General features: G+C 45.9%; 1 protein-coding gene across 2 annotated transcripts; it reads right to left on the reverse strand.

Moving 5' to 3' along the window:
- Positions 1-5,211: 5,211 nt before the first annotated feature.
- bcl2l11 (BCL2 like 11) lies at positions 5,212-27,519 on the reverse strand. Of its 2 annotated transcripts, XM_036546457.1 has the most exons (4): positions 27,160-27,519; positions 24,785-25,149; positions 19,931-20,064; positions 5,212-5,814 (listed from the first exon to the last, which is right to left on the reverse strand). In XM_036546457.1, the coding sequence occupies exons 1-4, from the start codon at positions 27,174-27,176 to the stop codon at positions 5,695-5,697; spliced, it is 636 nt and encodes a 211-aa protein (XP_036402350.1). In that variant the 5' UTR covers positions 27,177-27,519; the 3' UTR covers positions 5,212-5,694. The 2 variants fall into 2 exon arrangements, 1 of the variants encoding a protein (XP_036402350.1); XR_005005481.1 differs by lacking the exons at positions 5,212-5,814; positions 19,931-20,064; positions 27,160-27,519 and adding an exon at positions 25,960-26,101 and having other exon boundaries at positions 25,073-25,149.

Genomic DNA, 27,519 nt, shown 5'->3' on the forward strand with positions numbered 1-27,519 from the left:
TTAACTGACATTGGAATTGTTGGGCACTACCTACCATTGAGAGCAGGTGGCATTGATTGGTTCATTGTTACACACCTGATTCCAATACATTATCCACACTATAAAAGCAGGTGTGAGAGGGCAAAGAGGATCAGTTTTAAAGGAGCTGCAGAGTAGGGCTGCGGTGTAAGGCTTAATGATTTCTGTTTATTTAAAATGTCTACCGGTCATCTGAAGCCGCTTTTTTTAAAATCCTATAACTTTTCTGATAAATAACTTTTAGTTGACACTCCTGATCTTATTATTTAAACATCTGGCTACTCCACACAAACCATGCTGAGACAGATTATGGGTGACAGGCAACCTTGGAAGGACTTTGAAATGACTTGATTGGCTCACAGTGAGTTGTGAGACTTGATGCAGTCGCACAACTCCATTCATAACTTATGTTTGATACTTGGAATCACTTTTTTTGCTCTTCTCTATACTTTCTTGAGCTTGTGTCTCCTAGAGCATGGTGCCCATGGTTAGACTTGTAGAAATCTAACCAAACCACCTTTGTTTTATACTCTGTACTTTTTGCTATATTTCTAACCATCTTCTTTGACTTTGTTTACTGCTTCAACAAAATACATTTTAGAAGCGAGGCAGATGATAAAGAGAATTGGCGTGGAAAGTTTCGCACCTTAAATAAATGAAGGGAGGTCAACATTTGCATTCAAAGCTTGTTTTATTTCCACTCCCAGCATCCTAAGTTGATGGGACAGCTTTAAAACAGCTACTCCCCTTTGCCTTGTAATATACTGAAAAAGGAATACCAGCATAAACTAGTATAATTTTGACCAACTACGCCACATTAAAGATTTTTAGCATGTACTTTATTGATCCCCAGGCAGCGAAATTTGGGGAAAGACTATCAATTAGGAGATTAATCTCTACTATGGGGTAACTTCCAAAGCACTAACAACGCAGTGGTAATGTGTAAGATCTAAATCAATTAGCTGAGGGTTCCATTTTGTCCTCCCCATCTTTAAGCAACCCTTTCAACATTTATAATGTTCATAATCTGGCATAATATTCCCTGCTAGTCTGCCCAACCAGCCCCAAAATGCTGGCAGATTGAGGTGATGTTTTTGAAAGATGTGGAGTCCATTTTTTTTTTTTTTTGAACAGTAACAACCATATGGATGAGTGCTTTCCAGAGACCACCTACTTTATTGTATTATTTATTGTAGATATGGTGTAACCCTTTCACTAAATTCATATTTCCTAATCTGATATCATATGTAAAAACAGGTTCAGATAACCCAAATACCCCATACATTACGATTTAGCGTGCTTTATTCGACATTCAAATTTTCAGTTTTCAAGAGAGCTGAAAATTTGAAAATGACCCCAGGGAAAGAGTTCAGTTGGCCATACCAAGAGCACACCACATCAACCAAAGCATTTGCTGTTTCACTGAATCATCTTAGGTGTCCATGAAGTGGGTGTTCCACCCAGCCCAACTGAAAGATGCTGAAAGGCAAACTCAGCAGAAATCTCTACCACGGTCAAAAATCTTATCTAAGACGCACTTCTAGTAAACAATCACCAGGATGTAATTTACATGAAATGAACATCACCCTGATGTTTTGCTTTAGATTTTTATTTTTTTGCTAAGAAATTACATTTAAAAAAGTTAATAAAAAGTTGCGTATTTACAGCAGTATTGCACAATTTCAATTAAAAATAGCAAAATTTCAGTGCAAAATAAGAGAAGTAAAAAAAGACATTTTGCTACAAATGTACTGGGTCCTATAAAGTGGAATAAAACCAGATTCTGCAGGTGTTCAGTGCAAATGGTTATTGAACAGGTTGGAGTAATAATACAGTAATTAGTGCATGTGTGGATATCCTTTTCCTCATATTCTCTTCCAATGTTTATACCTGCTTAAGGCATTCATCAACTTTTATGACACAACTGTACGCTGCTGAATGGACTGTTTTTACACTCACTGCATGGTTATTACAAAGGGAAGTCACTGAGTCACAGGTCAAGGTACCCCCAGTATGAGGTTTACTGAAATGCCACCTATGTGGATGTATAATCCATGAATTCCATAAAATTTGATATTTCTGAATCAAAACTTTAAGCTCACCAGACTACTTGTCTCTTAGGAATATCAAATTATGTTTGGAAAAAACCTACAGGCCCCAACATAAAGCTTAATGAGCATTGTAAAATGCCTTCATAAGCACTAAATTAACATTCATATGCATCTACGCCAACTGACAGAGACAGTCATGGGGTGTGCTGTTTCACAGTGATCATAAGTGACTTTACAATGGCATACCAAATTAGAAGGTCATGGTAATGTCATTTATGACCTGGATGGTTACAAAGCAACCCTATTACAATCTATGCCGTTTGTCATTAGAGTTTACGCTTACGAAGGAGTCATGTAGTGCTTAGGAAGGCTTTATGTAGCTCTTATACAGGATCCTTCATAGAAAGCATTACCAAAAATCCTTCAACCCACCCTGCAACAGGCTTTTCCAATGGACAACCATGCTCTCATGTCATGAACAAAGGGCTTTGTGACACATGCTACATCACGTTTTAATTCACAGACTCTGCATTAGCTCAAATCATTGTTCTAAATTTGGCTGGGTCACATGGAGTTATTTTTCAAATGCAAAATCAACAAAAAACAAAAAAAAATGTAATCTGCTCATCTGTCCATTTTCAAAGTGGTAAAACATAGGTCATAAGTGCTATTACATCATTACTAGCCTGACAGGAAGTGGAGTGAGGTTTGTTTCCGTCTCATGTCTTCTATTACCGTTAAATCAAAGTGAACGCAGCCACATGTAACAGCAATATATAAGTATTTACCAGCTAACCTGTAGATTGGCTGAACCGAAATTTTGACTTGAGTAGTTTTGTCATAATTATGCTCATAGGAACAAGCACGTATGTCCTCCAATGCTACTACTAGAGGAGTTGACATTAACAAAAGAAAAAAATGGATCCACGTTGAATGTCTACGGTACCGTTAAGAATGTGACCCCCCATGTGACCATGCAGCTCTTTGCCAACTTCATTGTTCTTTGATTCCTTGCAAACGTTCTTACTGTTAACACAGATGTTCTATTATGACCACATAATCAGCTCCATCATTCCTTCCTTCCTCCGTCTAAGAGGTTTCGATTGTGACATGAGGTTCCGGTGCTGTCTGTGTTCCTATGCTGACTACAGATGCTCTGTTTCTGACCACACCCATTCAAGAATGATCACAATGAGTCAGCAAATCAGGACACTTCTGGCTTCAACAACGGCCGAGGCAAAATTTTCAATGTGACGCACATTGGGCTGACTATCTGGTCCGTATGCAAAGAATCTGTGCTACTTATGTGTCTGGAAAAGTACGGGCCCTCCCACTCCAACCTCTTGGTTCATCAGCATTTGGCATGAGGTTCCTACAGAAAACAGGTGCTAATTACTCCAACACATTCTCCCTGTGTACTCATATACAACACATTGGCACAAACAATATGACTAAAAACTGTATTCAACTGGCCGTCTTAGCCTAGCCCTCTCCCCTTGGCTGCACACGCGCACGCTGTTTCTCGCTTGCAGAAACTCCCCCTTGGCGTACTGAATTTGGGATTTATGGAAGAATATGTACGTTCAAACATCTGGAATCCAAATACAGTACTTGACTCTAACACAGCCACTGCTAACAAAAGGCTAATTAACAAAGGCAGCCTCAATTACCTTTCGCATTGAAACATTGCATGCCTTTCACACCGACAGGTGGTTTTCACAAAATATTAAGAAACAGAATCACATTCCATTGTAGTCAGTGGTGCCTCCCGCACCATCCCCACTGTCCTCGTGTGGCTTAGTCCCTCCTGCACAGCCCGGTGGCTGGGTCCGAGTTTTGCCTGATGGCTTGCTGGGGTGGGAATCCATCGCAGAAGCCTCACAGACAAACCCAAGTACCCCCCAAATCACACGCGCTGCGTGATTCTGGTGTAGAAGCCGGACACAGCGCGGTGCAGATGTCACAAAGGAGGTGTCCCAGGCAAGCTTTGGCTTGAAAGACGTGTTGACCAGTAATGCTAACGGTGTTTGACGATCCAAAGAGCGAAGGACTCGGAACAGCAACACAATGTCATTCTCATGACAAACAGTTATGGCAAGACATGAATCTCATTCACTTTTTTTTACCTACTTTGTTACTGTTGTTATTTCCTTGATTGTAATCATTATTAACAATCGATCATCGTCATCAACAAAACTCTGTTTAACACTGAATAAAAACCCTTCCCCAGATGACACACACACATACACAAATGAGTGACTGGCACCCACAGACTTAGAGTAACATCAGAGTTAAGAACTGGCGATGCATTTGAAGCTGATCTCCTGCTTAGCCAGTGCTACATGCACCAAGCCTGGAGAATATGGTTCTCCCCGCGATGGCTCTTGGCTTGACTAAAAGAAGCCCTGATTGGATACAGCTTTCTACTGTATGCAATGCATTGCTCTATGGTGGAGAAACCACTGGAGGATCAGGTCAAACCACAGTGACAAGGGAAGGCTTTTTCTGGAAGAGGTAGACAGCTGTGAACTGATGGAAGACCATTTAACTCAGAGAAGGAATGTTCTCTGTTCTCTAGTTTTAGAATGAGTTCTGATATGGGTTCTTGGCAAGGCCCAAGGCACTGTGGGGACAGACATGTTCCTCGCCATATGGCATACTGAATTTGCCAGGCTGACCAAGGGATGCTTTCAGAAAGAACTTCAAACTGAGGCAGACACGCAAAACCCAAGTCCATCATCTAACAACACCATCATCATCATCGTCAAGTAATCTGCATGTGTTGTGGAATTACAAGATTTGTTAACTTTATCAGGTGAAAGGACTGTAACCTCTGTAGGATGGATATTTCAGATTCATTATGGAAAATGTGTTTTTTCTACTTTTAAGTTGTGAGTGAAAGGAAAAAAATGCCAATTTAATTTCATGCTTTGGTTGCTATGCCATCAAAAGTGCAAAAGAAGTATAATGAGGAGCAGTGGGCGTGACAGAATGGTAAAGTTTTGGATTCTGCGAATGAACTGATTCTTTACGACTTCAAATAAAATACAACGAAATAAAAACACATTTAGAGTAAACTTAAAACAATTAAATACATCGAGGAAAAAAATAAATAGATGCAAGAGAATTCACATAAGCAGTGGGAAAAAAAGAAATAAAGAAAGAAGGGAAGCAGATGTTTGGAAGCGCAAATTCTGTACAAGAGGCTGCAGTATGATAATGCATATTCCACAGGAGCCCGGGTAAGAGAGGAGTGCCGCTGATCCTTGCTGGTCAGTGTCTTTGGCGTTTCTGGCGTTGGCTCAGCTTTCCGAATATCGCAGGAAACAGTCATGAGGTGCACAAAAATTCCTTTTTTTTTTTTTTACCAAATTCCCAATGAAGTATTTTATTTCTTGATGGATTCATCCCAGATTATTCCAAATTGAAGAGAACAGCTAGGTTCTCTGAGGAAAAAGGCTGTTCCAAGCCAACAGGCAGAGGCAGGTCCAGGGGCAAGGTGGTAGAGCTGGTGAAAGACGTACTTTAAAAAGCCTATGTATTTACATATGTACAGTGTGCAGGAAAGACCAGCATGCTACGCGTCTGCTGGGTCTGGAGGTGGGTGGGACGGCGTGTCCGTCCATCATCTCCACCGCTGAATGAGCTGTAGTAGCCGGCCAACCAGGATGGAGAGCCACAGCCGGAGGGCGGGCTCATTGTTGACCCGCCCACCTGCCAGGGCTGCCCTTCCATTCCTGCCACCCTGCAGAAAGAACCAGAGGAGAAAACAAACCCTGTCAACACAGTACCTCAACACAGTGCCTGCACACAGCATCTCACCCTCAACACAGCACCTCAACACAGCATCTCACCCTCGACACAGCGCCTCAACACAGCATTTCACCCTCGACACAGTGCCTCATCCACAACACACACTGTCTCAACACAGTGGCTCACCTTCGATGCAGCACCTCAACAATAGCCAATCGGTTTCACCTTTGTCAGTTTTGGCTCTGCGCGTGAGAATACATGAGTGTTTCTGTGCAGCCACTGGACAACTGTTTAACCAGTCAGTTGGCCAACAGGACAGGTGACGCAGATGTGAGTGGATGACTGACAGCACAGAGAACAGGGATAGGAAAGGAAAGTTTGCCTGGATGTGCTGCACCCATTGTTGTAGTTCTTAGTTTTTAATTTAAATATTTTTATATTGTCTGTACTTGCAATCAGTTACCTTTTTTACCTCCTCAGTTCCTGTGTTTTAAAAGAAACGTTTACATGCAGGAAAGAACCGGGCCCGTATTTTCACAGTAGGGTAGAAAGCACAGACCCACACAACAAATCACATCAAACTGGTGGGTGGAAGACAACTGCAATGGAGCGCTACAGAATTTATTTAATATATTTTCTAAACCAACAAAAACAGTCTGGTGTGGACAGCTCTTCAGTCATTCAGGAAGAAATAGAGAGAATAATGCCAGCTTGTTAGGCCAAGATGACTCAGACTTTGTGTGTGTGTGTGTGTGTGTGTGTGTGTGTGTATGTGAAATGGTTGCTTGCTACATTCTGACTCAGACTGCACTCCTAAGCAGCTTCACTTCAGCTTCAGGGTGGCCCCTGCTCTGCCAGACCAATGCAATTTTTCACCACTGGCTTATGGGATACAGGAGGACAATGGGCATATCTGACTCCTGCTGCATCCCCGGGACACAAATCAATCACATGGGTTTCAGACGTAACCCCATTTCCCTGGGGGGAGAACAATGGTGGTCACAGAGTTTGGGATCTTTTACTTGTGGCAGGGGTGGGGCAGGATGAGGTCTTGACATGTCAGGGGTGGGGCAGGTGTCAATCATTAGCTCATTCAGTGCAGCTGCCAGTAAATAACTAGGGAGAAGAAGGGGTGTGAAATGTCCCCCCGAGCGCCGCGCACACTGCTGTCCTCCTGTAAACCTGGCCAACGCAAATGCAGGAAAACGCTACACCAAAAACACTTTCATTGGTGGCAGTTCTTATCGGGGGGGTGGGGGTGAGAGGGAGCGTAATTGTAACGTTGAAGTTGTAAACACTGTTGAACTTGGTGGTGTGAGAGGGGACATGTTTCGACAAGTCAGAGAAAAAAAAAAAACCCTTAATGCCTGTTGCTTTCACTCCAGCAAATCTGCTTGCTGTTCCACAGTGCTGGGGAGGCGGATGCTGATCATTTAGACAAACGGGATTTCCTCCCTGCTATTTTCTAACAGTGCACTGTCCAAAGCGGAGTGCAGTCAGCAAAACTCAATGAGCAGGGGGGGGACCAGGTGTCCCTCTTTATGTCCCACTCCCCAGCTACCCTGCTCATTTCAGATGTACCCCCAATACAAGAGCATGAACTCTGAGGAACAGGGGTCAATGGTCTGCCTACTCTGGCTCAAAGTGGTGTTAAGTGAGGAGCTACTGGAATATGAAATGCTGTGCTGTCTGTTGTTCCATATACAAGGCACAGTCACCCTTATTTCAGTGTACAGTGAGTCAGTAAAGTTGTGAGAACATACCAACCAAAGTGCAGATTTCCTAACTGTGGGACCTGCTGTATTCTGCCTCAGACCATAAGGAAATATAACAGAATAAACCCTGGCTTAACGACATAGCCATGGTTCCTGGCACTGTCCACAAGTGGCCAGGCGGCTGATTGGATAGACTCACTTCAACAATCACTCCTTGTTAGGTCACACACCACAACCATTACATTTCGACACTCCAGAGCACAAGGTGACTCCACCCACATACCCAGCCATCTAAACAGGAGCAGCCATGCCATCCCTGTGCCATCACCACCAGGCCCCCACTGCCACACCTGCAAGGTGAGGAGCACCAACCACTTCCAGCTCTGCTGGGAACATCCTGATACGGACTACAGGACTCCAGGACTGCTGAAGTGCACGTTCGTGATTATCAGGAAGTAACCTTTGAGCCTGCCTTTTACGTGACAGTCCGCAGCAAGCAAGCGCAACATCCAGCAATCTAGAAAATTACGCCTGGAACCCATCAGCTTTCATCACGTTTCCATCACAGGATTCATCACTGCCTGCCATTAATCCAGGCCTCTTTCACGGCCATTAACCACAAGCCTAACACTGAAGCTCATGCATACCATTTAAAACCCACTAAAAACCAAAGCTGCCAAAAGGCGCAGCCAACAGGCACAGCCAGAGCGATGTAACCTGGTGCATGAAACGCCGCAAACAACAGATTAGGCCAACGCTGCTCACATCAGGGGGAGGAAGCCATTTCTCCCCGCAAATCGTCATAATTGGCTTTTAATGCATCCTGTTGGCAAGGTGGGATTTAGTCATAAGTAAGGCACTTAAAAAGCTGCCAAACGTTTCAAAAAAGACTGGATTCTAATGTCAGTGAAAAATCGACCCATTCACAAAGCTGCCCCCCTCTCCCCTCCACTCCCCTCCCCTCCCCCTTTCCTTATGCTGTCTGCGGTCTCTTCATGAAACCACCATGAAGACATCAGCCTTTTCCACAGCAAGACTGGGGGCATTTGAGGCGTGGGAGGAAGTCCTAGTCAAGCAGCTGGCCCGGTGCCTAACAACTGCTGAATTTATCGCGAAAAAGCCCCACCTCTCCCCCACCCACACCCGCAGAACGCCACATCTACACGGGCCCACGTTAGAGAAACAGCTTGCACACAAACGCAGGAAACGGAGAAAAAGGAGGTATAGCACAGGTCCTGGCCTCCCCCGTCACCACCTCCAGCGGGCTGTCAACACTGGCCGTGTTCGCTCCGTTCCTCTGAGGACAGACGGTTCACGCGTCTGTCTGCGCCGTGCCTTCAGACGACTCACTCACGTGTCAGCTGCAGTAATAGGGCACATAATGAAACCATCTGAGAACGGTTCTCTAAAACAGCCAGCGCCATTGTTTTACACTGTAAGCAGACAGCTGTCAGAAGACATGCAAATAGGGGCGGGGGGGGGAGTAAAATCACACAGTCATTACAATACATGCTATCAGCCTCCACATCGCGATTTTAACACAGTTCACTGAGATATTGGTCTCGGGCTGCATGACACCGAAACAGCACCTTCACTCCCAAGTTCCCCTTGAGAAACAAGACAGCAATATAGGTAGAAACAGTGCAAACTGGAAAAGCTTGCCCCATAGACTTAGTGTTATGATTGTGGGGTTCATTCCCACATGTTTTCAGGCATCCTGCCTAGCCCAGCTAAACATGATTTAATTACCAGGGTCCAAAATGGAATAAATAATTACAAAGAAATGCAGAAACGGACAGTAATTTGATCACCACTAGATAAAGGAGAACTTTCTGAAATAAAAGTTACGGGGATGGTGCACCTGCCAGCTGTCATTCAGGGCAGTAAGGAGCTTCCTCTTCTCCTTCTTTCTCAATCCGTCTGATAATTGAAACCTCGCTTAAACCTTCTGCTCAGATTGTAAGCAACATTTCTAGTGTGCAGTTGCAAATCTTACATTTTTTTATTCTTGTCACACCGTATTATTGGACAGGACATGACTAATGCCTAAATTTTTTTTTCCTTTTTTACTTATTTTCTTAGCAACATTATATGGAAACAACACATATAGGTCAGCTGTAAATGAGTAACTACCTGCGCTCCTTAGAGCACCTGTGGAAGAAAGTTGCCTCGGGGGATCATTCCTCTTTAAATGGGCCATCTACTCCGATACCGCGCTGGCAGACACCATGCATGCCCGGGCATGCGAGATATAGCTGACAGCTAGCAGGTCCTGGACCAGAGGTGCGGAGAACAGAGATCTGCACTGAACCTTCACACAGTTTAACAGGTAAACATCCTTCATAAATCTGGAGTGCAGTGTGTGAGCTGTGAGGAGACGGGGTGAACCAGTCGCACAATGAGGGCGGAAACGGGGGGGGGGGGCAGAGGGGGGGTCAGAGGGTCTCGAACTGAGACAGGGTGACGTTCTTCTGCCCAGCTCCAGGGAATAAACTGTGAAGGGTCGGGCGAAGGGCAAAACAGGCCCCCCTGCAGACACCTCTGCAGACTTGGCGTAGAGGGGGCCCCAAAACAGGTGGCGCTCTTGGCCCGAGCTGGCATGTCTGGCAGTCCGCGGTGGCGATAAGCAGCAGACCCCCAGCCTGAAACCTGCCAGGAAACACACTTCATAAATGTGATTCCTGTTCAGAAACAAAAAGACCAGGAAAAAAAAAAGAGGAGGGGAAAAAAAAAAAACCTGCGCAACTTTTTACCGCCGTCTTTGATTCTTATCTCTCTCGTTTCAGACCAGAGCTGGCATTGTTCTGACAAGCTGCGTTCAAAAAACGAGCTGCGGAAAAGCAAAGGGGTCAGAGACAGATACCGTCTAGAGGAAGCACTGAAGTCGCGGGCGCAGGAGGGAATTGTGGGAAACAAGAGGCAGACATGCCCGCCGCACATGCCATGCCCCGAGCCGTAAACAAATGCGCAAGGAATACTGCATGTCGCATTTTTATTCATTGACACTGATGCCAAAAATCACAAACAGCCCAGAAACTGATTGTCTATTCAAACTGGGGAAGCAGGTGTTGAGGAAATGCATCAAGTACAAAGGCATTAACCCTTTGATAAGCACATAGTGGCCAACCGCATGCTCATAACCACCAGCCTGGGGCATCAACCTCTGTTCCTGCAGGGCTGTATGACTAGTGGTTTATGCTCCAGCCAGCACCCCTGACTCAACTGGTCCAATTATTTGTTCTATTTACTAGCTGTACACATTTGCACAGACACAGTAAAATACTACAGTCAATAACTTCTGAGCATAAAAAGCTGTAATTTATCACTTGCAGAAATGTGACAAAAGGAGAGACTGTTTGAGCTTGATCACCTAAGTGGCTCAGAGGCTGGCATGAAAACCAGCATATGTACGCAGCTCTCTTGGAATTTGGGAGGGGTTTGACCCCTTTTTCTAAACGGATGCAACCCAGCTTTGACCTAATTAAACATGTGGATTTATTTGATTTTTTTCCTGTGCTAAGGCAATGGGACAGAATCTCTTTTCCTAACAGGGTTTTGACTGCCTTTGCTTGCACATCATCTCTGTGTCAGGCTTCTCAGCTGCTTTACCCAGCAGTCAACACTACAACGTAACAGTTAAGAGGGTAACCAGCGGGTCAATGCTTGAATATCAGCTGGGGCACTTTCCTCTCTACCTTTAAACCAGTCACCTGACCTGAGCAAAACAAATAAACACCCGGTTCTATCGACAGATGATGTATAAGAATACGTCTCCTAGCACAGCTGCTCAGTGAAGGAAGCGTGGCGATGTGTCCAGGAGACCCCCCCGGTCCAGCTGTACCCGGGTCTCTGCTTCTGCAAGCCTGCGTAGCGGAGGCTGGTGGTTTTTTTTGTAAAGAAACGCAGCGGAGAAACGCGCTGCAGAAACGCAGCGGAGAAACTCAGCACAGAAGAACGCAGCCCCTCTCCCTCTGTGGTAGCAGGTGTTCCCCGTTATCTCCCTCTACGATCGCAGACTGAGCAGCTGTTCTGACTGCTCCTCTCGCCGCCTGCGCTGAGGCCCTCGCTCGGGAGGAAACCGTGAAGCGTGCGGCTGATTTGGTAGAGCGCAACGAGCACCTCACCACCCCCCCCCCCCCGCCCCACCCCCACACCCTCTCTGCACACGCCCACCTCCACGGGGTCTCCTATCAGCCTCTTGGGGATCCCAGCGTTTGAAAGCCCCAGCAGAGAATCCCTCTTTCTCTCAGAGGGGAAGCCAGCGGTTCAGATGCCTTCAGCAGAACCCTAAGCTCTGAAAGAGGGAGCTCACTCAAAGCAGGTGAACTCAAAATATACACACAAAATTCAACAATACCCCCCACCCACCCCCCGGCCCCGCCCCGCTGCCTGTACCACCACCGCCCAAGAAAACAAGAGTACCGTATCCTTATCTGGGAACTGGGTCTTGCAATCATTTTGCTTTCAACTGGGACATTTGGAAGGAACAGTAAAAAAGGTGGCTCATGATTCCTCCTTATGAAAAGGGATTTTCCTGCAAAAGAAGTATTTCACTGCACGATCACCACATGGCGTTTTGTGTGTGTTTATTTTTAGCCTCCCGCTGTTCTCTTCACAGCAGGTTCAGCCAAATAACTTCTTGATTTAAAATGATTACACAATGTGTTTGTCTTTAACTTTCTATCACAAATGAGCGTGAATCAGATGTTTCTGTCCTCAGCTGCCTATTATTATCCGGTGATTCATAAAAACATAGCGTAGTACAGCTAAATCTGCGTGCATTTGAATTTTGAGTATGAAAATGAACTGGATCTCCTAGATTGCGTTAGGCACGAAGATAACTTTCACTCTCATATCTGTATGCAGGATACTTTGCCAATGCTCGAGTTCCCCTCATAAGTCTGACTGATGACATCCTGAACTGTCAGAAATGATCTGCAGTGTCATAGGTGTTATGCTTTCCGACAGCGGAATTCACCTCCATCATCATGATTGGAAAGCTGCGCTTGCCTTAAAGATGCACTCCAGGGAAAACCACACAAATCTTATATGATCCAAAAGAGCTAAAATTGCACAACTCCACTGCAGCTGGCAGTGAGCTGGACCACGACCAAAGCCAGGGTCTTTCTGCTGCTCTCGCAAAGCTCAGCAAAGATCCCATATTTCATTTTTTTTCCATGTTTACACCGTAATTTATACTGCATAAGGAAGCAACAAAAAAAAAAAACTCATGCATGCTCCATCATCTCTTCCAAACGTTGCTCTGGTCAAGACAGTAGCATCTTCAAGACCGGCCAGGGTCAGAATGATATTCTTGTGCAAGGGAAAAAAGTGGTGGCGGTCTTTAAGGTTTTGATTTTTGAACATATAGCATATGATCTGGTGCATATGTGCACATCTCTACAGTTGACTTATTTGGCACAGAAATGACATGCAATACGATATACTGGCAAGAAGCTAAATGACAGGGGAAACTGTCCCTTTAATTAAGTGCAATTTGTTTAGCCTGTGTAACATTAACTTGCAGAGAGACGACTTCAAAGACAGCTGTCCCACTTACGGGAAGGATGTTTTGTCATTTTACACAAAAGTTTCAGAAATAAACATTGTTTAGTCTGTACTGTCAGGCAAGTGTTTGGAAAAACAACCCAGAGAGCCCGCATTTTAACAAAAACTGAATGCAATTAATTCGCACTATTTAAAGCTTGCTACATCTCCACAATTAAATGTTCAGGAGAGGCACAGGTCTCCAATTAACGACACATTCATTACAACAAAAACCTCTGGAAACAGGTGTATTTAACACTCTTACCATATCTGAGCATTTGACCGTGTTCCTGCACAGGCTAAATATAGAGGATGGCTCTGAGAGCTGTGTTTCATGTGGAAAAAAAAAAGCCTCACACACACACCCCAGCACTGGTTAATCATACATCCACTGGCTGTCATCTCACTTTGACAATGGATGTTGTATTACAGAACAAGAAGTGAAATCTGCAAGACCACATGCAGCAAAAACAAGCAACCACAATTTACAGGACCAGAAATGCAGAAAAACAAATCTCCCTGAGCTCAGACAACAGACACGATGTACACAGGATGACACACAACTAACACATCAGACTAATAAGACCACAGATGTCTGTGCTCGATGATTGCCACACACTTCCAGAAAATGACACCCCGGGTAACGCCAGCAGTGTCTGGGTGCTTTTGGGTTTGGTAGGGCAAAGCTGCTGTGGTCACCCCTCTCGCACGTTCAAGGCACGTTTGACAAACACTATGAGCAGAGTTAGGTCCCCAGTGTAAAGCCACCAAGCAGGACACACCCCTGCCCCCCCGGGGAACGGCTCCTGACCTACTTAATATCGCCCGCTGCATTAATTCCGCTAGATCTCAGCGGACACGGGGAACGCAGGGAGAGGCCGTGTGTCGTACACCCAGGGTCCCGCTGTCGCCTCACAGAGGACAAGAGCCTGCAGCCACAGCTCAAACCGTACCGTTTTGGCGCAGGGGGGGGGGGGTAAGATGTGGTCATTAGTTCCCTACGAAAACAAACCTCATCTCGGCAGCCTCACATCTGTTTTCCATCTTCAGCGTACGCGATCGGCACCCAGGGTAACAACATCTCGCACCCCCCACTGTCTGTCACCCCCCCCACCCCACCCCACGATGATGACGGAGCCCTTCCAGAGACGGCTGGGAGATGAGGTTAACGGTCGAACCGAGGCCCACAAACGAAGCCCAGACCCGGCAAAGACCACGGCTCACGACACAACCTCTAATTGTCTGTAATGTGTGCCTTTCTCTGGAGGAGAGGAGGGAGGGTGTCATTACAACTGCAGCCTCTAACGCCAAAGATAGTGTACGGCAGCCCAGACCGCTGGAGCCAGGAGACAAAATCATTTACTGAGCTCTCTTTCCCTCTCCCTCTCTCTCTCTCTTTTTCTCTTTCACTCTTGTTTTCTCCGCCTCCCCCCCCCCCAGACACACACGCGCACACACGCACACACATACACACACACACTTCCCCCCTCACTGGCAAGACAGGGAGAGAAAAGGAGTCAGGAAGTTCTTGTGTGTGCGATTGTTTACTGAAGGGTGGGGCATACCCAGCAGAGCTCCCAAACTCATTAACCCCGCACACAACACTGCAGTCCCCTCCCCTCTGCCACCCTGCACCGCATCCCCCCCGCTTGCCCTCCCCACTGCCCCCCCCCCCCCCCCCCCCCCCCGCCCTCTCTGTTGTTCTTCTCGCTGGGTTTTTGAAAACGCGAGCCGCTGTCGCACGCCGGCTCGGCCCTGTGATGGACTCCAGTCGCGTGCGGCCGAGGACTCGCTCGAGTGGCACGGAACAGGAACACATCTGAGCATTGTCATGAGAGAGGAGCGCTCTGTTTTTGTCATCTGCTCCCTCCTAATGCCAAACAGCTGGGGCCCCTCACCAAACGCCTCCCCGCTCGATCTGTGAGTGGCCCCACTTCAATACACATCAATGAGCGCTGGGGGCTTAGACTGAGCCGGCGGAGGAACTGCGGACGCACTGTGGCAAGCAGAACCTGCAAGTCGATTCATTACCGGGGATTATCAGTGGATGCAGGTACATAAACTCTACACGAATCAGGCCTGGCAGGAGGTCCTGAGTAGCCTGGTGGCTAAGGTGCTCACTTTGAGTACATACTGAAACTTACAGCTGGGCTTCGATCCACACTCTGTCATCAGCCAACAACGACCAGGAGCCCACAGAGACAGTACAGAGTGGGTTTGTTTCCTCCGGGCGGTTAGGGATGGGTATGTCTGCAGGGATTGCTCGTCTCACCGCTCTCAGGAATCCCGGACGACGTCATCGGAGTAGCACCTGTCCTCCAGCGAGCTCCACTGTTATGCAGTGCAGAGTGTGATTCGCCGCACTGAAAATAGCTGCTGGCTTGCGTGTGCGCGGGGGTCGGAGGATCGCATTCCTCCCGCCTCAGCGCTCCAGCCCGAATGCGGGGGCTGTCGCGGTGAGACAGCCCCACTACTGTATACAATTTACCATTCCAAAATAGGGTTACTTAAGGGGGGGGTGGACATTTTAAAAAGATGCGGTGTTTACACATCAGCATGTGAGCTCCAGCGTCGGAGGGTAAGTCACTGAGGAACAGGGAAGAGGACTACATAGGAGACGGACAGCGCAGCGAGAAAAGCGATTCTAAGCCATCGCGTAATGAGGGGAAAAAAAAAACTCTGACTGGCCCTCTGCAATTACGACAGGGAGCAGGTAGAACCCTCTCTATGGCGCCCCGTAACTGAGGACTGTAAAAGCGGGATGGAGTCGACGGCGTTGTGTGTAATTAAGGCCCGGCCTGGAGTCCGCGGGAGCCGTAACCGCAAGCCGAACTTAATGAAGTTCCACGGTCACGTACCTCTGCCATCCGAGCAGACGAGCTGGGCCTGGCCTTTCATGTCGATCGTTTGACCCGAAAGCCTCGCTTTTTTTTTTGTTGCCGTCCCTCTGCATCTATAATTACTTCTGCACCGCAAGGCCATTAGCATGTCTGGAGCAGCGGTCGTTATCGTAAAAAAAAAAGAAAGGAGGGGCGAGGGAAAAAAAAAATGTTTTAAAGGTCTGCCATTTCGATAGCACCGCTATTCCCTGCTCTACCAGTCAGGAGATTACTTTGAGCTAAGTCAAAATACAAGGAGAGACACTGCGCCTTGTGTCTGACGTGCTGTTGCTCAACCTTTTAAACCTGGGCAGGGTATTAAGCGCTTCCTAGCAATGTTTTCCTGAGGGAAGACTAATTATTATTGAAATTTCCCCAGGGGAAGACACGCCAGATTGAAACCATAAACACCAGTATCAAGGCCGATTTTGGTACCAATCTGGAAACCACACCCAGCGTAGCCACAGAGAAGAGAGCTAAGAGATAATTATGGTAGTGGTGCAACAGTGACTAAGAAAACAAAGGAAGAGAATGTCCACATTACACAATGAGGAAGAAAACGAGTGCAGTCAGTACTTCCAGGTGAAAAGGCCATTGGTCATGCTGTAATCTTATCAGTCACAGTGGCGAAACAACCCAGCATCTCTAAGCCAGGTCAAAATATACAGCACATCTTTTAAAATGGAAACCAAAAACATGACGTGTATTTATTGGGAGTGCTGGACACACTAAATCTACAGCGTCTTTAAAGAGACTCTTGTACTGCTGACAGACAAACCCTTGGTGAAAATTTGAACACTCTGCAAGACATCAGCATGTCTCAAGTTAAGACTGCTCGGATGGTCCACAGGAAAGCATGGACCTTATGAAACGGCTGTCACCTCAAAAAAAAGAAAAAAAAAAAAAAAAACAAGAGGCCGCATGTTCCAATGTCATGGTAACAGCAGAAACACGGAACACCCTGAGAATCAGGCAAGTTCTGCTTTTTCCATTGTTCTCAGGCTGCGTATTCTCAGTTAAGAGGACAGGGATTGGAGCTGGACCAGATACACGTGCCTCACCCCCCTCTGGTGTGTGTCTCAGCTGAATCATGACCTCACCTGTCACCTGATGGTGAGAGCTTCCTACTTCCTACTTCCTTCTTCTCACCCTGTGTGATGTGGTCTGTAACCACGGTTAAGGCTAGGCCTGAGATGTGAACATATTAGCAACGGGACTAGCATTGGAAATGACCATCCATATACAGGCAAAGCACAACACCCATTCAGTTTCTGGTCTTTTCACTGAAAGCACTGAGCCTTCTGTGGCCATACCAATGTGCTGCAAGAAGACAAAGCGGTTTTTAAAATGTTACTTGAGGTCAGAGGATTGTTGTCTTCTGGAAAAAGAAAATGCTGTGAAGATTTAACAGGATTTAATGCAGATGATTTTGCTGCCTTGTAAATCCATCCTCTCTCTGGACATGAAACTATTCATCTCTGACTGTGATCAACACATAGAGATTCAGAGGGGATCAAATCCTTACAGGTTGCAAGTGAAATTCTGACACTTTGAAATCAATTCATCATACAAGAATGTTGCTCCAATACTAAAACAAAAAAAAACCTTGTGACATTATTCTGTTTTACTTGAAGACAGGACCTTTGTTGGGTGGTTCCATTTCACGGACGTCCTTCAACATCAGAGGCAGAGCGTTGAGCTATATCTGGGGCCACTGTTATACAACTGCCTTGTTAACAGATGTGGTAGGAGAGAAACAGCGTCATGTGACCCTACGAGGAGGCAACCTGGCAACAGTTTTTACAGTTTCCGACGTGCCAGGAAGTATCGGTGCCAAGCTGTACACAAAGTGCGAGGTGAAGGACGTCCGCTGAGGCTAACCGGTTCCATAAGGCAATCTGTCAGAAGGTTACAACATCTACTCTGGCGAATGTAACGGCGAACAAACGGGTCATGCCACGGTAGCAGACCTCTCCGCAGAATGCCTCGTTCCCCCTCTGCCTGCAGCTCTCAGGGGCAGGTGTAGATAGCAGAGGTAGGGCCTAGCAGCGAGCTTCGGCGTCCCAAACAAACAGACAGAGCTCACCCCCTGCCCCCCCCCCCCCATGCCTCCTTTTCGCTGGCGTTTGGAGGGGGGGATGTGTCGTTCAGAGAACGGGATAAACCGTTGGATTGTCATTAGTTCTGGTCTTAATTTAGGGCCCCTCACAGCTGCAAGTGCAGCACATCACATGCACTCTCTTTAATGAAAATCACAGCTTTCAAACAGATGTCAATAAATATTTTATGGCACAATATTGTGTTTTTTTCTTGCCATGCTTAAAAATCTGTTGAAGGGACTTCAAGAAGTCTTCAGAGGGAAAAGAAACACATGAAAGGAGGTTGTCCTGGGAAAGACCCCATTTAACAGGTCACGGAACAAATCCGTACAATCAAAATAATTACCTGTAAAACTGTTGAGGGGTTATGTGTTTAAAAAAAACAGTCTTAAAGGCAGAGCTGGGTACGAATGCAGCTCAGCAAAGCGAGAAACTAAGAAATTGGCCAACATGAACGCGTTTTGTGTTGGGAGTTCCTAGTACCTTTCTGCTTGTATTTGTTCCCTGCATCTACAAACGTTCACGATTTTAATTACAACTGTTTCCAGAGCCAAATGGACAACAGCAGAATTCACTCCACTTTCCAGTTTCCTCTCCTGAATGTCCTCCAGTTCACATCAGGTCACAGACTTGACCAATCAGACTTGCTCACTGTCAGGAGGGGGGGGGGGGGGGGGGGGGGTGGCTGGGCTCCAGCAGCTAACAATAACAAAACATACACAGCTAACATTGTCCATGAGAATTATATTAGCATCGAACCATGGGTGAAACATCAGAAAATAAAACAAGGAACAGGACGTAAATATCCTCTTTGGCCTTCTTTAGTCTTGAATGGGAGAATTTCGTGCAACTATGACAACAAGAATGACCGGTTTATAAGATTACTACACTCAAGGGCTCTGGTTCGAGAAGGTGGAAATACTTTATAATATTTTTAGCGACCAAAAATTAATCTTTAGTGCTGCTGTTAAAGTCTAGGCCTTTTGTCTCGATTGTTATCGGTTGACTGGTGTGCCAGTTTCATTCTACCTTCCTGTTGCCGCCTGATGTTCCTTCAACAGACTGACTCATTTCGCATCACTTTCTGAAGCCTCTGGTGGAAAGTAATGAAATCAAGCTGTAAGATTTCAGACTCTGCCACAGAGGACGACACCTTCTTTGCTACATTCACTCATTTTCTGGTTGGTTCACCTAGCGAGAGCTCTTTGATATTTAAAAAGAAAAAAAAAAAACAAAACAAGGTGATGCAACATTCAGAAATGTAGCAACAGAAAACAATCTGAAACTCTGTGTTAAATATCACTATTTCCACCCTTTACACACAGTTACAACTGCAGCAGCACCTCCAACAGAGGTGTCTCCAACAGAAGTAAAATCGAAAATGTCGTTTTTCTGTCCCTCCTGACACTTTTTATGTACAATCCGCTAATGACTCACTTACTGAATAAAGTCACGACAACAGCTGAGAGAACCTGATTTCTTGACTGACTGAACCTGGCCGTCTTGATCAGACATCGAAGAGAGAAACAAGTATGGTGTTGCCTGGATGTACAGAGAGTTTCATCACCGCGGTACCCCTTTTACCTGGATCCCCCCCCCCACCCCCCCAGCTCCTCAGTCTCTCTGCTGTCTGTCCACTTCATCCTGACGCAGAACCAGCTGAAGCAGAGCCCCAGGATATGATAATTCTCTCGGTTTTTAAATTTTTTTTTTATTTTTCTGTTTCACTTGAAAGGAAGGCATGCTGTTGAGGGAGCCCGGAGACGCTAAACCCCCCCCCCCCCCCCCCCGGGTTCGGCTGAAGAGTGAAGGCACCCCCCCCCCAGCCCCCCCCCAACCCCCCGCGGGGGACAGAGAGGGATACTCACCCCCTGCGTGTACAGCCTGTTCAGCTCGTCGCCAATGCGCCGCAGCTCCTGTGCCACCCACACCTCGGGCCGCATGTCCGCCGGCATCGACAGAGACCGCGGTCTAAAGGGCCGGTGGGGGATCTGCGCCGTCTCTGCGGAAACAAAGCAAACGCGAGCCATCAGACAGGCGTCTCCCGGCGAAGGAACACCCGCGACCGCTGCTCCACGCTGCTGCTCCGTCCCCGCGCTGCTTCCGCAAGCACTGAGCCTGGCAAAAACAAGGCCTTTCACAACGCACACACTCCACACCTTTTGGGAAGTACACAGTTCCTTCACATAAAACGTGTGTTACAGTAAAACGATTTTAAATCGTTAAATCTTGTCAAATCTACTGTCATCATTAACTTTGTGTGATGTTGCATTTGTTTACTTGTGATTTTCCATCATGGAACAGTGGCTTATTCCTGCAGCTGTGAACTGAAATTTTGGTTGTGAATTCAATCAGCCCTGTTTTTTCCATATTCAGCAGCATAATGAATTCATCTCTAATGCACTCAACACTGGACCATAATAGAATCTCCCCTGCGAAAGGGTAATATGTTGCTGAAAGCAATGATGTAATGATATTCAGCTGTGTGACGTAAATAAATGACCCCTGGTACCACAACTGGGTACATGGAAAGAAAAACTGAAATCCAGGAAGCAGGACCAACAGAGACACCAAAAACACAGCTCCCTCACAGACAAAGCCATATAATTGCTACTCATTATTCAGCTGGCTAATCAGAGGATCAGCACTGGATGCATACTTCCTACTGTAATCTGTCTACAAGCAGACATCCCCAGGATTTTTACTATCTACCTGCCCATTTTTTCATGAAAGAGTCAAATATAAAAGAATACTTAAAAGAAATCAAATACTTCACAAGTCCAAAGTAATTGCTTGGATGTGTTTATTTCACTTCACATAACCATGCAGGCTAAAGCCATCTGCACTCTGATGTGTCTGAACATAGCTTTGCTGCAACCACTGCTCTGGCCCTCCTGAGACCTCATCTCTGTTTGGAGTAATACCTGTCTCTACAACCTGGAGGCAGATCTGCACGCCTCCCCAACCAAAGATAGTCTGTGACTGTCGATAGCAGACTCGTGGTAGCAGTGATCTGTCATATCCGTGCCCTCATAGGTTAGTCTGTGAGGCTACTGACAGAATCCTATCCAGTTGGGGTTGAAATCACAGAAATTAGAACCAAGCTTGTGAGGTGCACAGGATGAGGAAAAGTTAAATGGCAACAGCAGGGGAGATACAGTACCCATCTGTGAAGGGAGAACCTTCAGCTGTTCCCCAAAGACTGTTTTAATTGTTTAATTGCTACTTAACTGTTGTGTAATTGAGGATTGTTTGTGTAACGGTGTAACTGAAAATGTCCCACTTGGCACCGCTAAAAATACTAGTACTCTCCAGCAATCAACTTCAATTGAAATGTGTTAGTTGTCTAATTGTGTATGTTGGTGCATTTAATCGAATGGTGCATGCCATTGGTTAATGGGCCACACCTGTGTAATTAACATGTGACTAAACACAGGTGTTTGGCTACTCACTGAGAGACACTTTGTTTCACTTGGCTGTGTGTTCAGGCTGGTTCCTGCATCTGTTGGTTTTTTAAATAAATTGTGTGGGTTTTTTTTTTTGTAAATTTTCTCCTTCTGCTGGTTTTTGTGAGGCACTTCATCCAGCTGCCCTATAATACTACTGACTTTAACAGAATGCTACTTTTTATGTTGTTTTTATTTTTTTTATACCAGCGAAAACCACCCGTTAGTGGAGAATTCACTATTTCCAGATGAGGCTGATAATAGACGCAGCATACGTGCAGTGCGTTTCCAACTGTCGAAGTCACAGGTTCGAGCAATTCGAAGGTCATGATGTACTCTCTCGGGCACAGTCACAGACTCATCAGCTGGCCCTTATCTACAGTACAGAAACTAACCCACAAGGCTTCAAAATCCCTTGTTGGCTGAATGAGTAGGATCGCTGTAAAGCGCATAGAAACTCTTGAGGTTAGCGGCTAATGAAATTTCTTCTCAAGCTGAGACGACTATTCAGAATGCACTTGTACTGATCTCTGGGTATGAGTCATGTGAAGGCCAGATTTCTGTTTCTCTTGTTTGGGTTTTTTTTTTAACATCCCATATTAGCTGTTACACAATCCACTACACTTCCTATTCTGCCGTCGACCCCTTCTCCGAGCTCCGACACCCTATCACGCCAACACACGCTGCAATTCAGGAAATTAACACAGATGCCGAGTGACTGCTGTTGAACCAGGGCCCAAAATTGTACAGATTGCTGTCCGCGGAACTGCCAACCCACACACACACACACGTCACTGGCAACTGCAGCACTGAGGAATCTGACAGTGCTTTCCACTCAAGCTCGTTAGATTCTTGAAACGCACCTGCATGTCTTTTGCTAGACCTGCTGACAAGATCACCGGTCCCTGCTGGTTAAAAGTAACTTCCACAAACGTCATACTCCTTATTTTTCATAATTTTATCATGAATGAGCAACTTTGAGTAGATGAAATATTCACCCCCATAGCTGTGTGTTTTCGGTTTATGCAAAACATCTCAGCTGCCCATGACAACACGTTGCACCAAGTCCTGATTCCACCAGTGCAACCGCTTCTGATGTCTTACTTTCAACTCACAACTGTATAAATCTGCACTTCCCTTCCCAGTCGATTCTTTCTGTATTCTCTATTCCAAGCAGGTCAATGACAGGCAACCCAAATATAAACAGCTGTTAACACACAGTCTAAAGCCCATTCAGGCATTTTCCCTGGCGTTCACGCCCCCCCCCCCCCCCCCCGTATTCACGCAGATTCCCTTGCTCTCAAGGGTTACTGATGGCATTAACACAACTGGATACACCCTCTGACACAGCTGTGCAAACTCAAATATGTGAAACACGCCAGATGGACGTGCTATCATTTTCACAGTGTTTGGATCAGGAAGCTTGCTTCTCAAATTAGGGGCTTGTTGCCCCTGCCACTGCCCCCCCCCCCCCCCCCCCCCCCCCCCAAATGTGTTGACTGCTAGGAGGATGTAGAGATACATGTCAAACACTACAGGAACTGATTTATCAGCCCCATTCATCGGACGGTCTATAATGACACAGCAGCGCGTAGCCTCTCTGTCTACCGCTTACAAAAGGCACTGGGCTCTATTTTGACTGTCACCGGAGCTCTCACTCTGAGGAGCTGTGTGTGATCTCTGCAGCAGCCAATCAGAAAATAAAAGGAAACAACCAAATCAGCCTGCTCAATCAAATCCTTTATGTAGCGGGGGGGGGGAGCATCCACTGTTATTCTGCTCTGCTCTGTCTCCTGGTGCTTCCTCCCCTCCCACCCCCCACCCCATACAGGCTGTTTCAGCTTGGGTTTACAAGGCTGGGACCAAGTGTATTTCCCAGTGCTGTTTTGAGCATGCCCATCAGCAAAACCAGTCACTAGTTAGAGGAAAGATAAGGGTCTGTTTTGGCATGCTTTTTTTCCAGCCGTTTGTGATTTGTTACAACGTGGCGAAACAAACAGCCTGTGGACACACAGGGAGCTGCACACATGCATCCGGCTGGGCTTTGTCTGCGTATCGCATGCTGGTAGACAGGTGAGATGCTGAAGGCTCCAGCTGCAATATGGACTCCGCCAGTGCCTTTTGACATTGGTTGCATTTACAGAACTGGTTTTTCTTTTAAATTCCAGGGGCAGTTGCTAGGTATCAAAACAGCAGCCATGACAACATTTTAATTAAGTACTGAACCTTCCTTGTTACCCATTTTCATTACACTAAGCCCTAATGTGAAAACTGAGCTACTTTAAAATGCATCATTTTTCACATGCCATGTGTTTCGTATCGTGACACTGACAAAGAAACAATACTGAGTGGTTTTGACCACTGCACTGTTGATGACTCCTGGCTAACATCTTTATTTATCTCAAATCCTTCTTACATGGACTGTAATATAACACAGGGCTGGGCAAAGGCAGGAGAGTTACTTGGACACAGAACCTTAGACCCACAAATCTGAGTCACTGACAGCAAATGAGCTATGAGCTAATAGCGTGTTTCAGCTTTAATGGTTAAGCTTTAGTGAAGCATATTTCAAAAGTTCAGTGGAGCAGAACGAGGCGGGGTCTACTTCCTCAATGCCTGCCAACACACCGCGAGGTACATTTCTGGAGACTCTTTCGGCGGTGCTCACTCCAGCCCCTCCCTTCCACAGTGTGCGTGTTGTTATACGCAACACGCGTAACAGCAAAGTAAAAGTTTTGCACATTAGAACAAATCCAATCGCTAACGCCGGTTAATACTGAAAATTCTGAAGTACTGTACGCGGAAGAATGACAGCGGCAGAAAATGAGCTATACACTAACATTTAAGGGGAAAAATACAGCGAAAGACGAATGCTGCACGCACCAGGCAGTCAGATCATGTCGGCGTGTTCCACAATTAAGGGGGTTTAAGGCCGTGCAGTGTTGGGGTAATTTATGTTGACAGTCACGCCAATTTTGTGTCACTAGAACACTTCGACCAAGTCTGGATTGCATTCACCATCTGCATTAACGAATTCTGTCTGTCCTCGTTGACCCTCAGCAGATATAAAAAAAACCCATAACATCTGAACGTGAGAACTGAGTAGCGTTGCGTGACATTGGCCAAAACATAACTGCGTGATGCGTTGTCTTTGAACGCGCTCCAGGACATGCGCGACTGGTTATCTTTCGGTTATAGCGCAAGAGTGAGCACCTGCTCCACGAGACACAGAAACTCAGGAGACAATCGTGCGGGCTCGAGGCAAGAGGTTCTTACCATTATCTTGCAAGTTTTCGTGCACGTGGGGCATGCGTCGCTGTGCATGGGTAATGACTTGGCTAGACGGACTCGGAGTCTGTGTCGACTTGTTATGGGTCATAAGAGGAGAGCTCGGGACAGAATCGTAGTCGAACGAAAAGTATCCGCTGGACGATCTGGATAGCGTTCTAAACACCGGGGACCTGGACTGGTAACCAAGAAGGCTATGTGGCATCGTAATTCCTCCCCGCTTATGGTCCCCTTCGCCGGGCTGGCGGGTCTCGGACTGGCCGGGCTGGGAGTATGCTCCGCTAGTGGTCTGCGACTCTCCACCTTCCCCGCTTTCGATTAGGGTGGTCGGGCCATTCACTCGTTTTTTTCCTCTGCGGAATAAATAGAGCAGGGATCGTTATTTGTACGTTGTTTCCTCCATGCACTGTGTTACTGATATTTACACTCACCGACGTCACCTTGAAGTGCGTTCGTGATTCATGCGCTTCTAGTGTTTACAAGCTTTTGATTCTACAAGTTTTACCTATGATATGTACTAAAAATATTCGGTGAGCAGGATAAGTTGCCAAAGACAAATGCATTATGTTGTAAAATGTCGAATGTCATGGAAGATGTATTTACCGAAATAATTAACTTTAAGTCCTTCTTTTTCCTTAAACCTCTCCCTCGCTCCCTGCCCCCATTGTTCACTAAAAAATGCTGATTACAGCAGTTTCCACAAGCGGACAACGAAGGGAAAAAAACTGGCAGGGGTGCGAGTTCTAGTAACTGCGTCACAAATAAACTCCCGCTGAAGCCAAGTTTACTTCCTAATTACGTTCTTGTTCTTTTCCAGATACGGGAAGCCGATCGAGAGTGCAATAAGTGCGTAATATCCCTTGTTTCGATATTTCAGGGTGTTACAGAGATGCCCCGCTCTTTTATATCCGTCAATTTTCGTAACCTCACAGCCGAAAATGAGCAATCGTAGAATACAGCTCCAAAACGAATGAATTGCGTTTTGTTCCAAACATTTTATTTAAAAACATTAAAAGAGCTACTTGGATATCGTATGTACACACGCATGTTTGAGTGGAATAGCCTATATAAATCCAACCATAATTTTATATTCAGAACCTTTTAATTCCCGCTACTACGGTTTATTTTAAACTACCACTACGAAGACCGCTACGAATACTTACATTTCACTAACAAATGCAGTATAGCGAACAATCCAGAAACTTTAATGGATGAGCGCTTGTAAAAAAAAATCCCAGACCAAAATTGACACGCGATCATTCGCCGAAAATTCCACAGGGATATCGGCAACTTGCACGCGTTGCTCGCCTCGGCTATGTTATGAAAACTTCATTTCGGCGTCAGGAACTTTAAAGAGCCAATGCCGAAACATGTGCCCAGAGCGTTTTGATCTTATTGGATTAGTGCTTCTCTGATTGGCAGACGATTAGCCAAATGAAACACATCCAAGAAATCCCAGTCTTCTGGCTCCGACCCGTTACTGCCGCCCAGTGGTAGATACACAACAATGTGCCGTCAGTCGACTGCAATTCTCACGATCGTATCCGAGTTGCAGATATTTGGCAGTATCCAGTAAAAGTCGGTGTATTTACGCGTAGCCTAACTATGTATTTTCCCGTGTCTTCCAGTTAGAATCCCAGCTACCTAGAGATGTTGAAAATGTTGTTTCACGCTGTTAAGACGCCACTGCATAGTGAAAGTAAATACAGATAAACACTCAGCGAGAAGGCTTTCTTTGCGCTCGCACGAAACTTGAGGACAGTTTCATGGCTTGTCGGAGACCACGATAGTAGCTCTAGACTTTTCCGTGGGTGTAAACTATACGGATAAGTAATGCATTGTATTTCCTCTCTTCTTTTTTTTTTAACAATTCAATATACCGACCGATGTAGTAATAACAAGCTTCCGAACACGTGAGATGGACTTACCAAAAATCACCTAAACAAAACTTCTTCAGATCGAGCCGATGCATGCATACATACGGACGTCGGCGCTCTCGCGTTCCCGCAGCGCGCGTGGCACACGAACGCAGTGCCTAATGCTGTGAATTTTTTTCATTCGCGTTCATTCAATTAATTGCATTGATAGATAACGGAAGTACCGATATAACTAAGGCAATACATGACAAATCGTTTCACACACTCGTACAGCGTACGCTTTGAGCATAAGTGATGGTGAGAGTGTTGCAATGAATCACAGTTAGCTAGGTGCTTAATGTCAAAAGTACTGTGTCAAAGTTAACCCTCAAAAGCGTGAGCGCTGCATTGATGCATCCATTTGACGTAAACAAAAAAAAATCAGCGAGGCACAATGTGCTTCCTAAAAGATATGAACATCGGCAGCGCGTGCATGTTTGAACTTACCTGGAAGAATGGGACATATCCAAAGGTGTTAAAATTTAGTAGCACATAGTAGTTGTAAAAATGACAGACTAAAGAAAAAAATCTGCAGATCCGTTGTTGAACTTGCTGTCTGACTCACCCCGGGCTGCAAAGCGAAAAAAGTGTAGGTGTTCTCGTAAACCTGATATTCTTTTTTTCCTACTCAAAACTGAAATGTCAAGAAGATAATTCTCTGTGAGGTCGAAAGAAACGTGTTTCGGTTGGTCTGGTGTCTGGTGGAAAAAAATACCTCCTTGAATCGAAGTACATACAAAATAGCGCGTTACAGTAGATCTCCGCGAAACGCGCCGCTGCAGAACTTGATCGCGTTGCTACTCGCTA

This window comes from Megalops cyprinoides, chromosome 15 (assembly GCF_013368585.1).
Source record: "Megalops cyprinoides isolate fMegCyp1 chromosome 15, fMegCyp1.pri, whole genome shotgun sequence".
NCBI classification, from domain to species: Eukaryota; Metazoa; Chordata; class Actinopteri; order Elopiformes; family Megalopidae; genus Megalops; species Megalops cyprinoides.

Excerpts from the sequence above, each read along its gene's own strand:
- bcl2l11 (XM_036546457.1), bottom strand. Across the intron at positions 20,065-24,784 it reads CGAAAACTTGCAAGATAATG|AGACGGCGCAGATCCCCCAC; the intron begins GTAAGAACCTCT and ends TTGTTTCCGCAG. Across the intron at positions 5,815-19,930 it reads ACAGGCTGTACACGCAGGGG|GGTGGCAGGAATGGAAGGGC; the intron begins GTGAGTATCCCT and ends TTCTTTCTGCAG.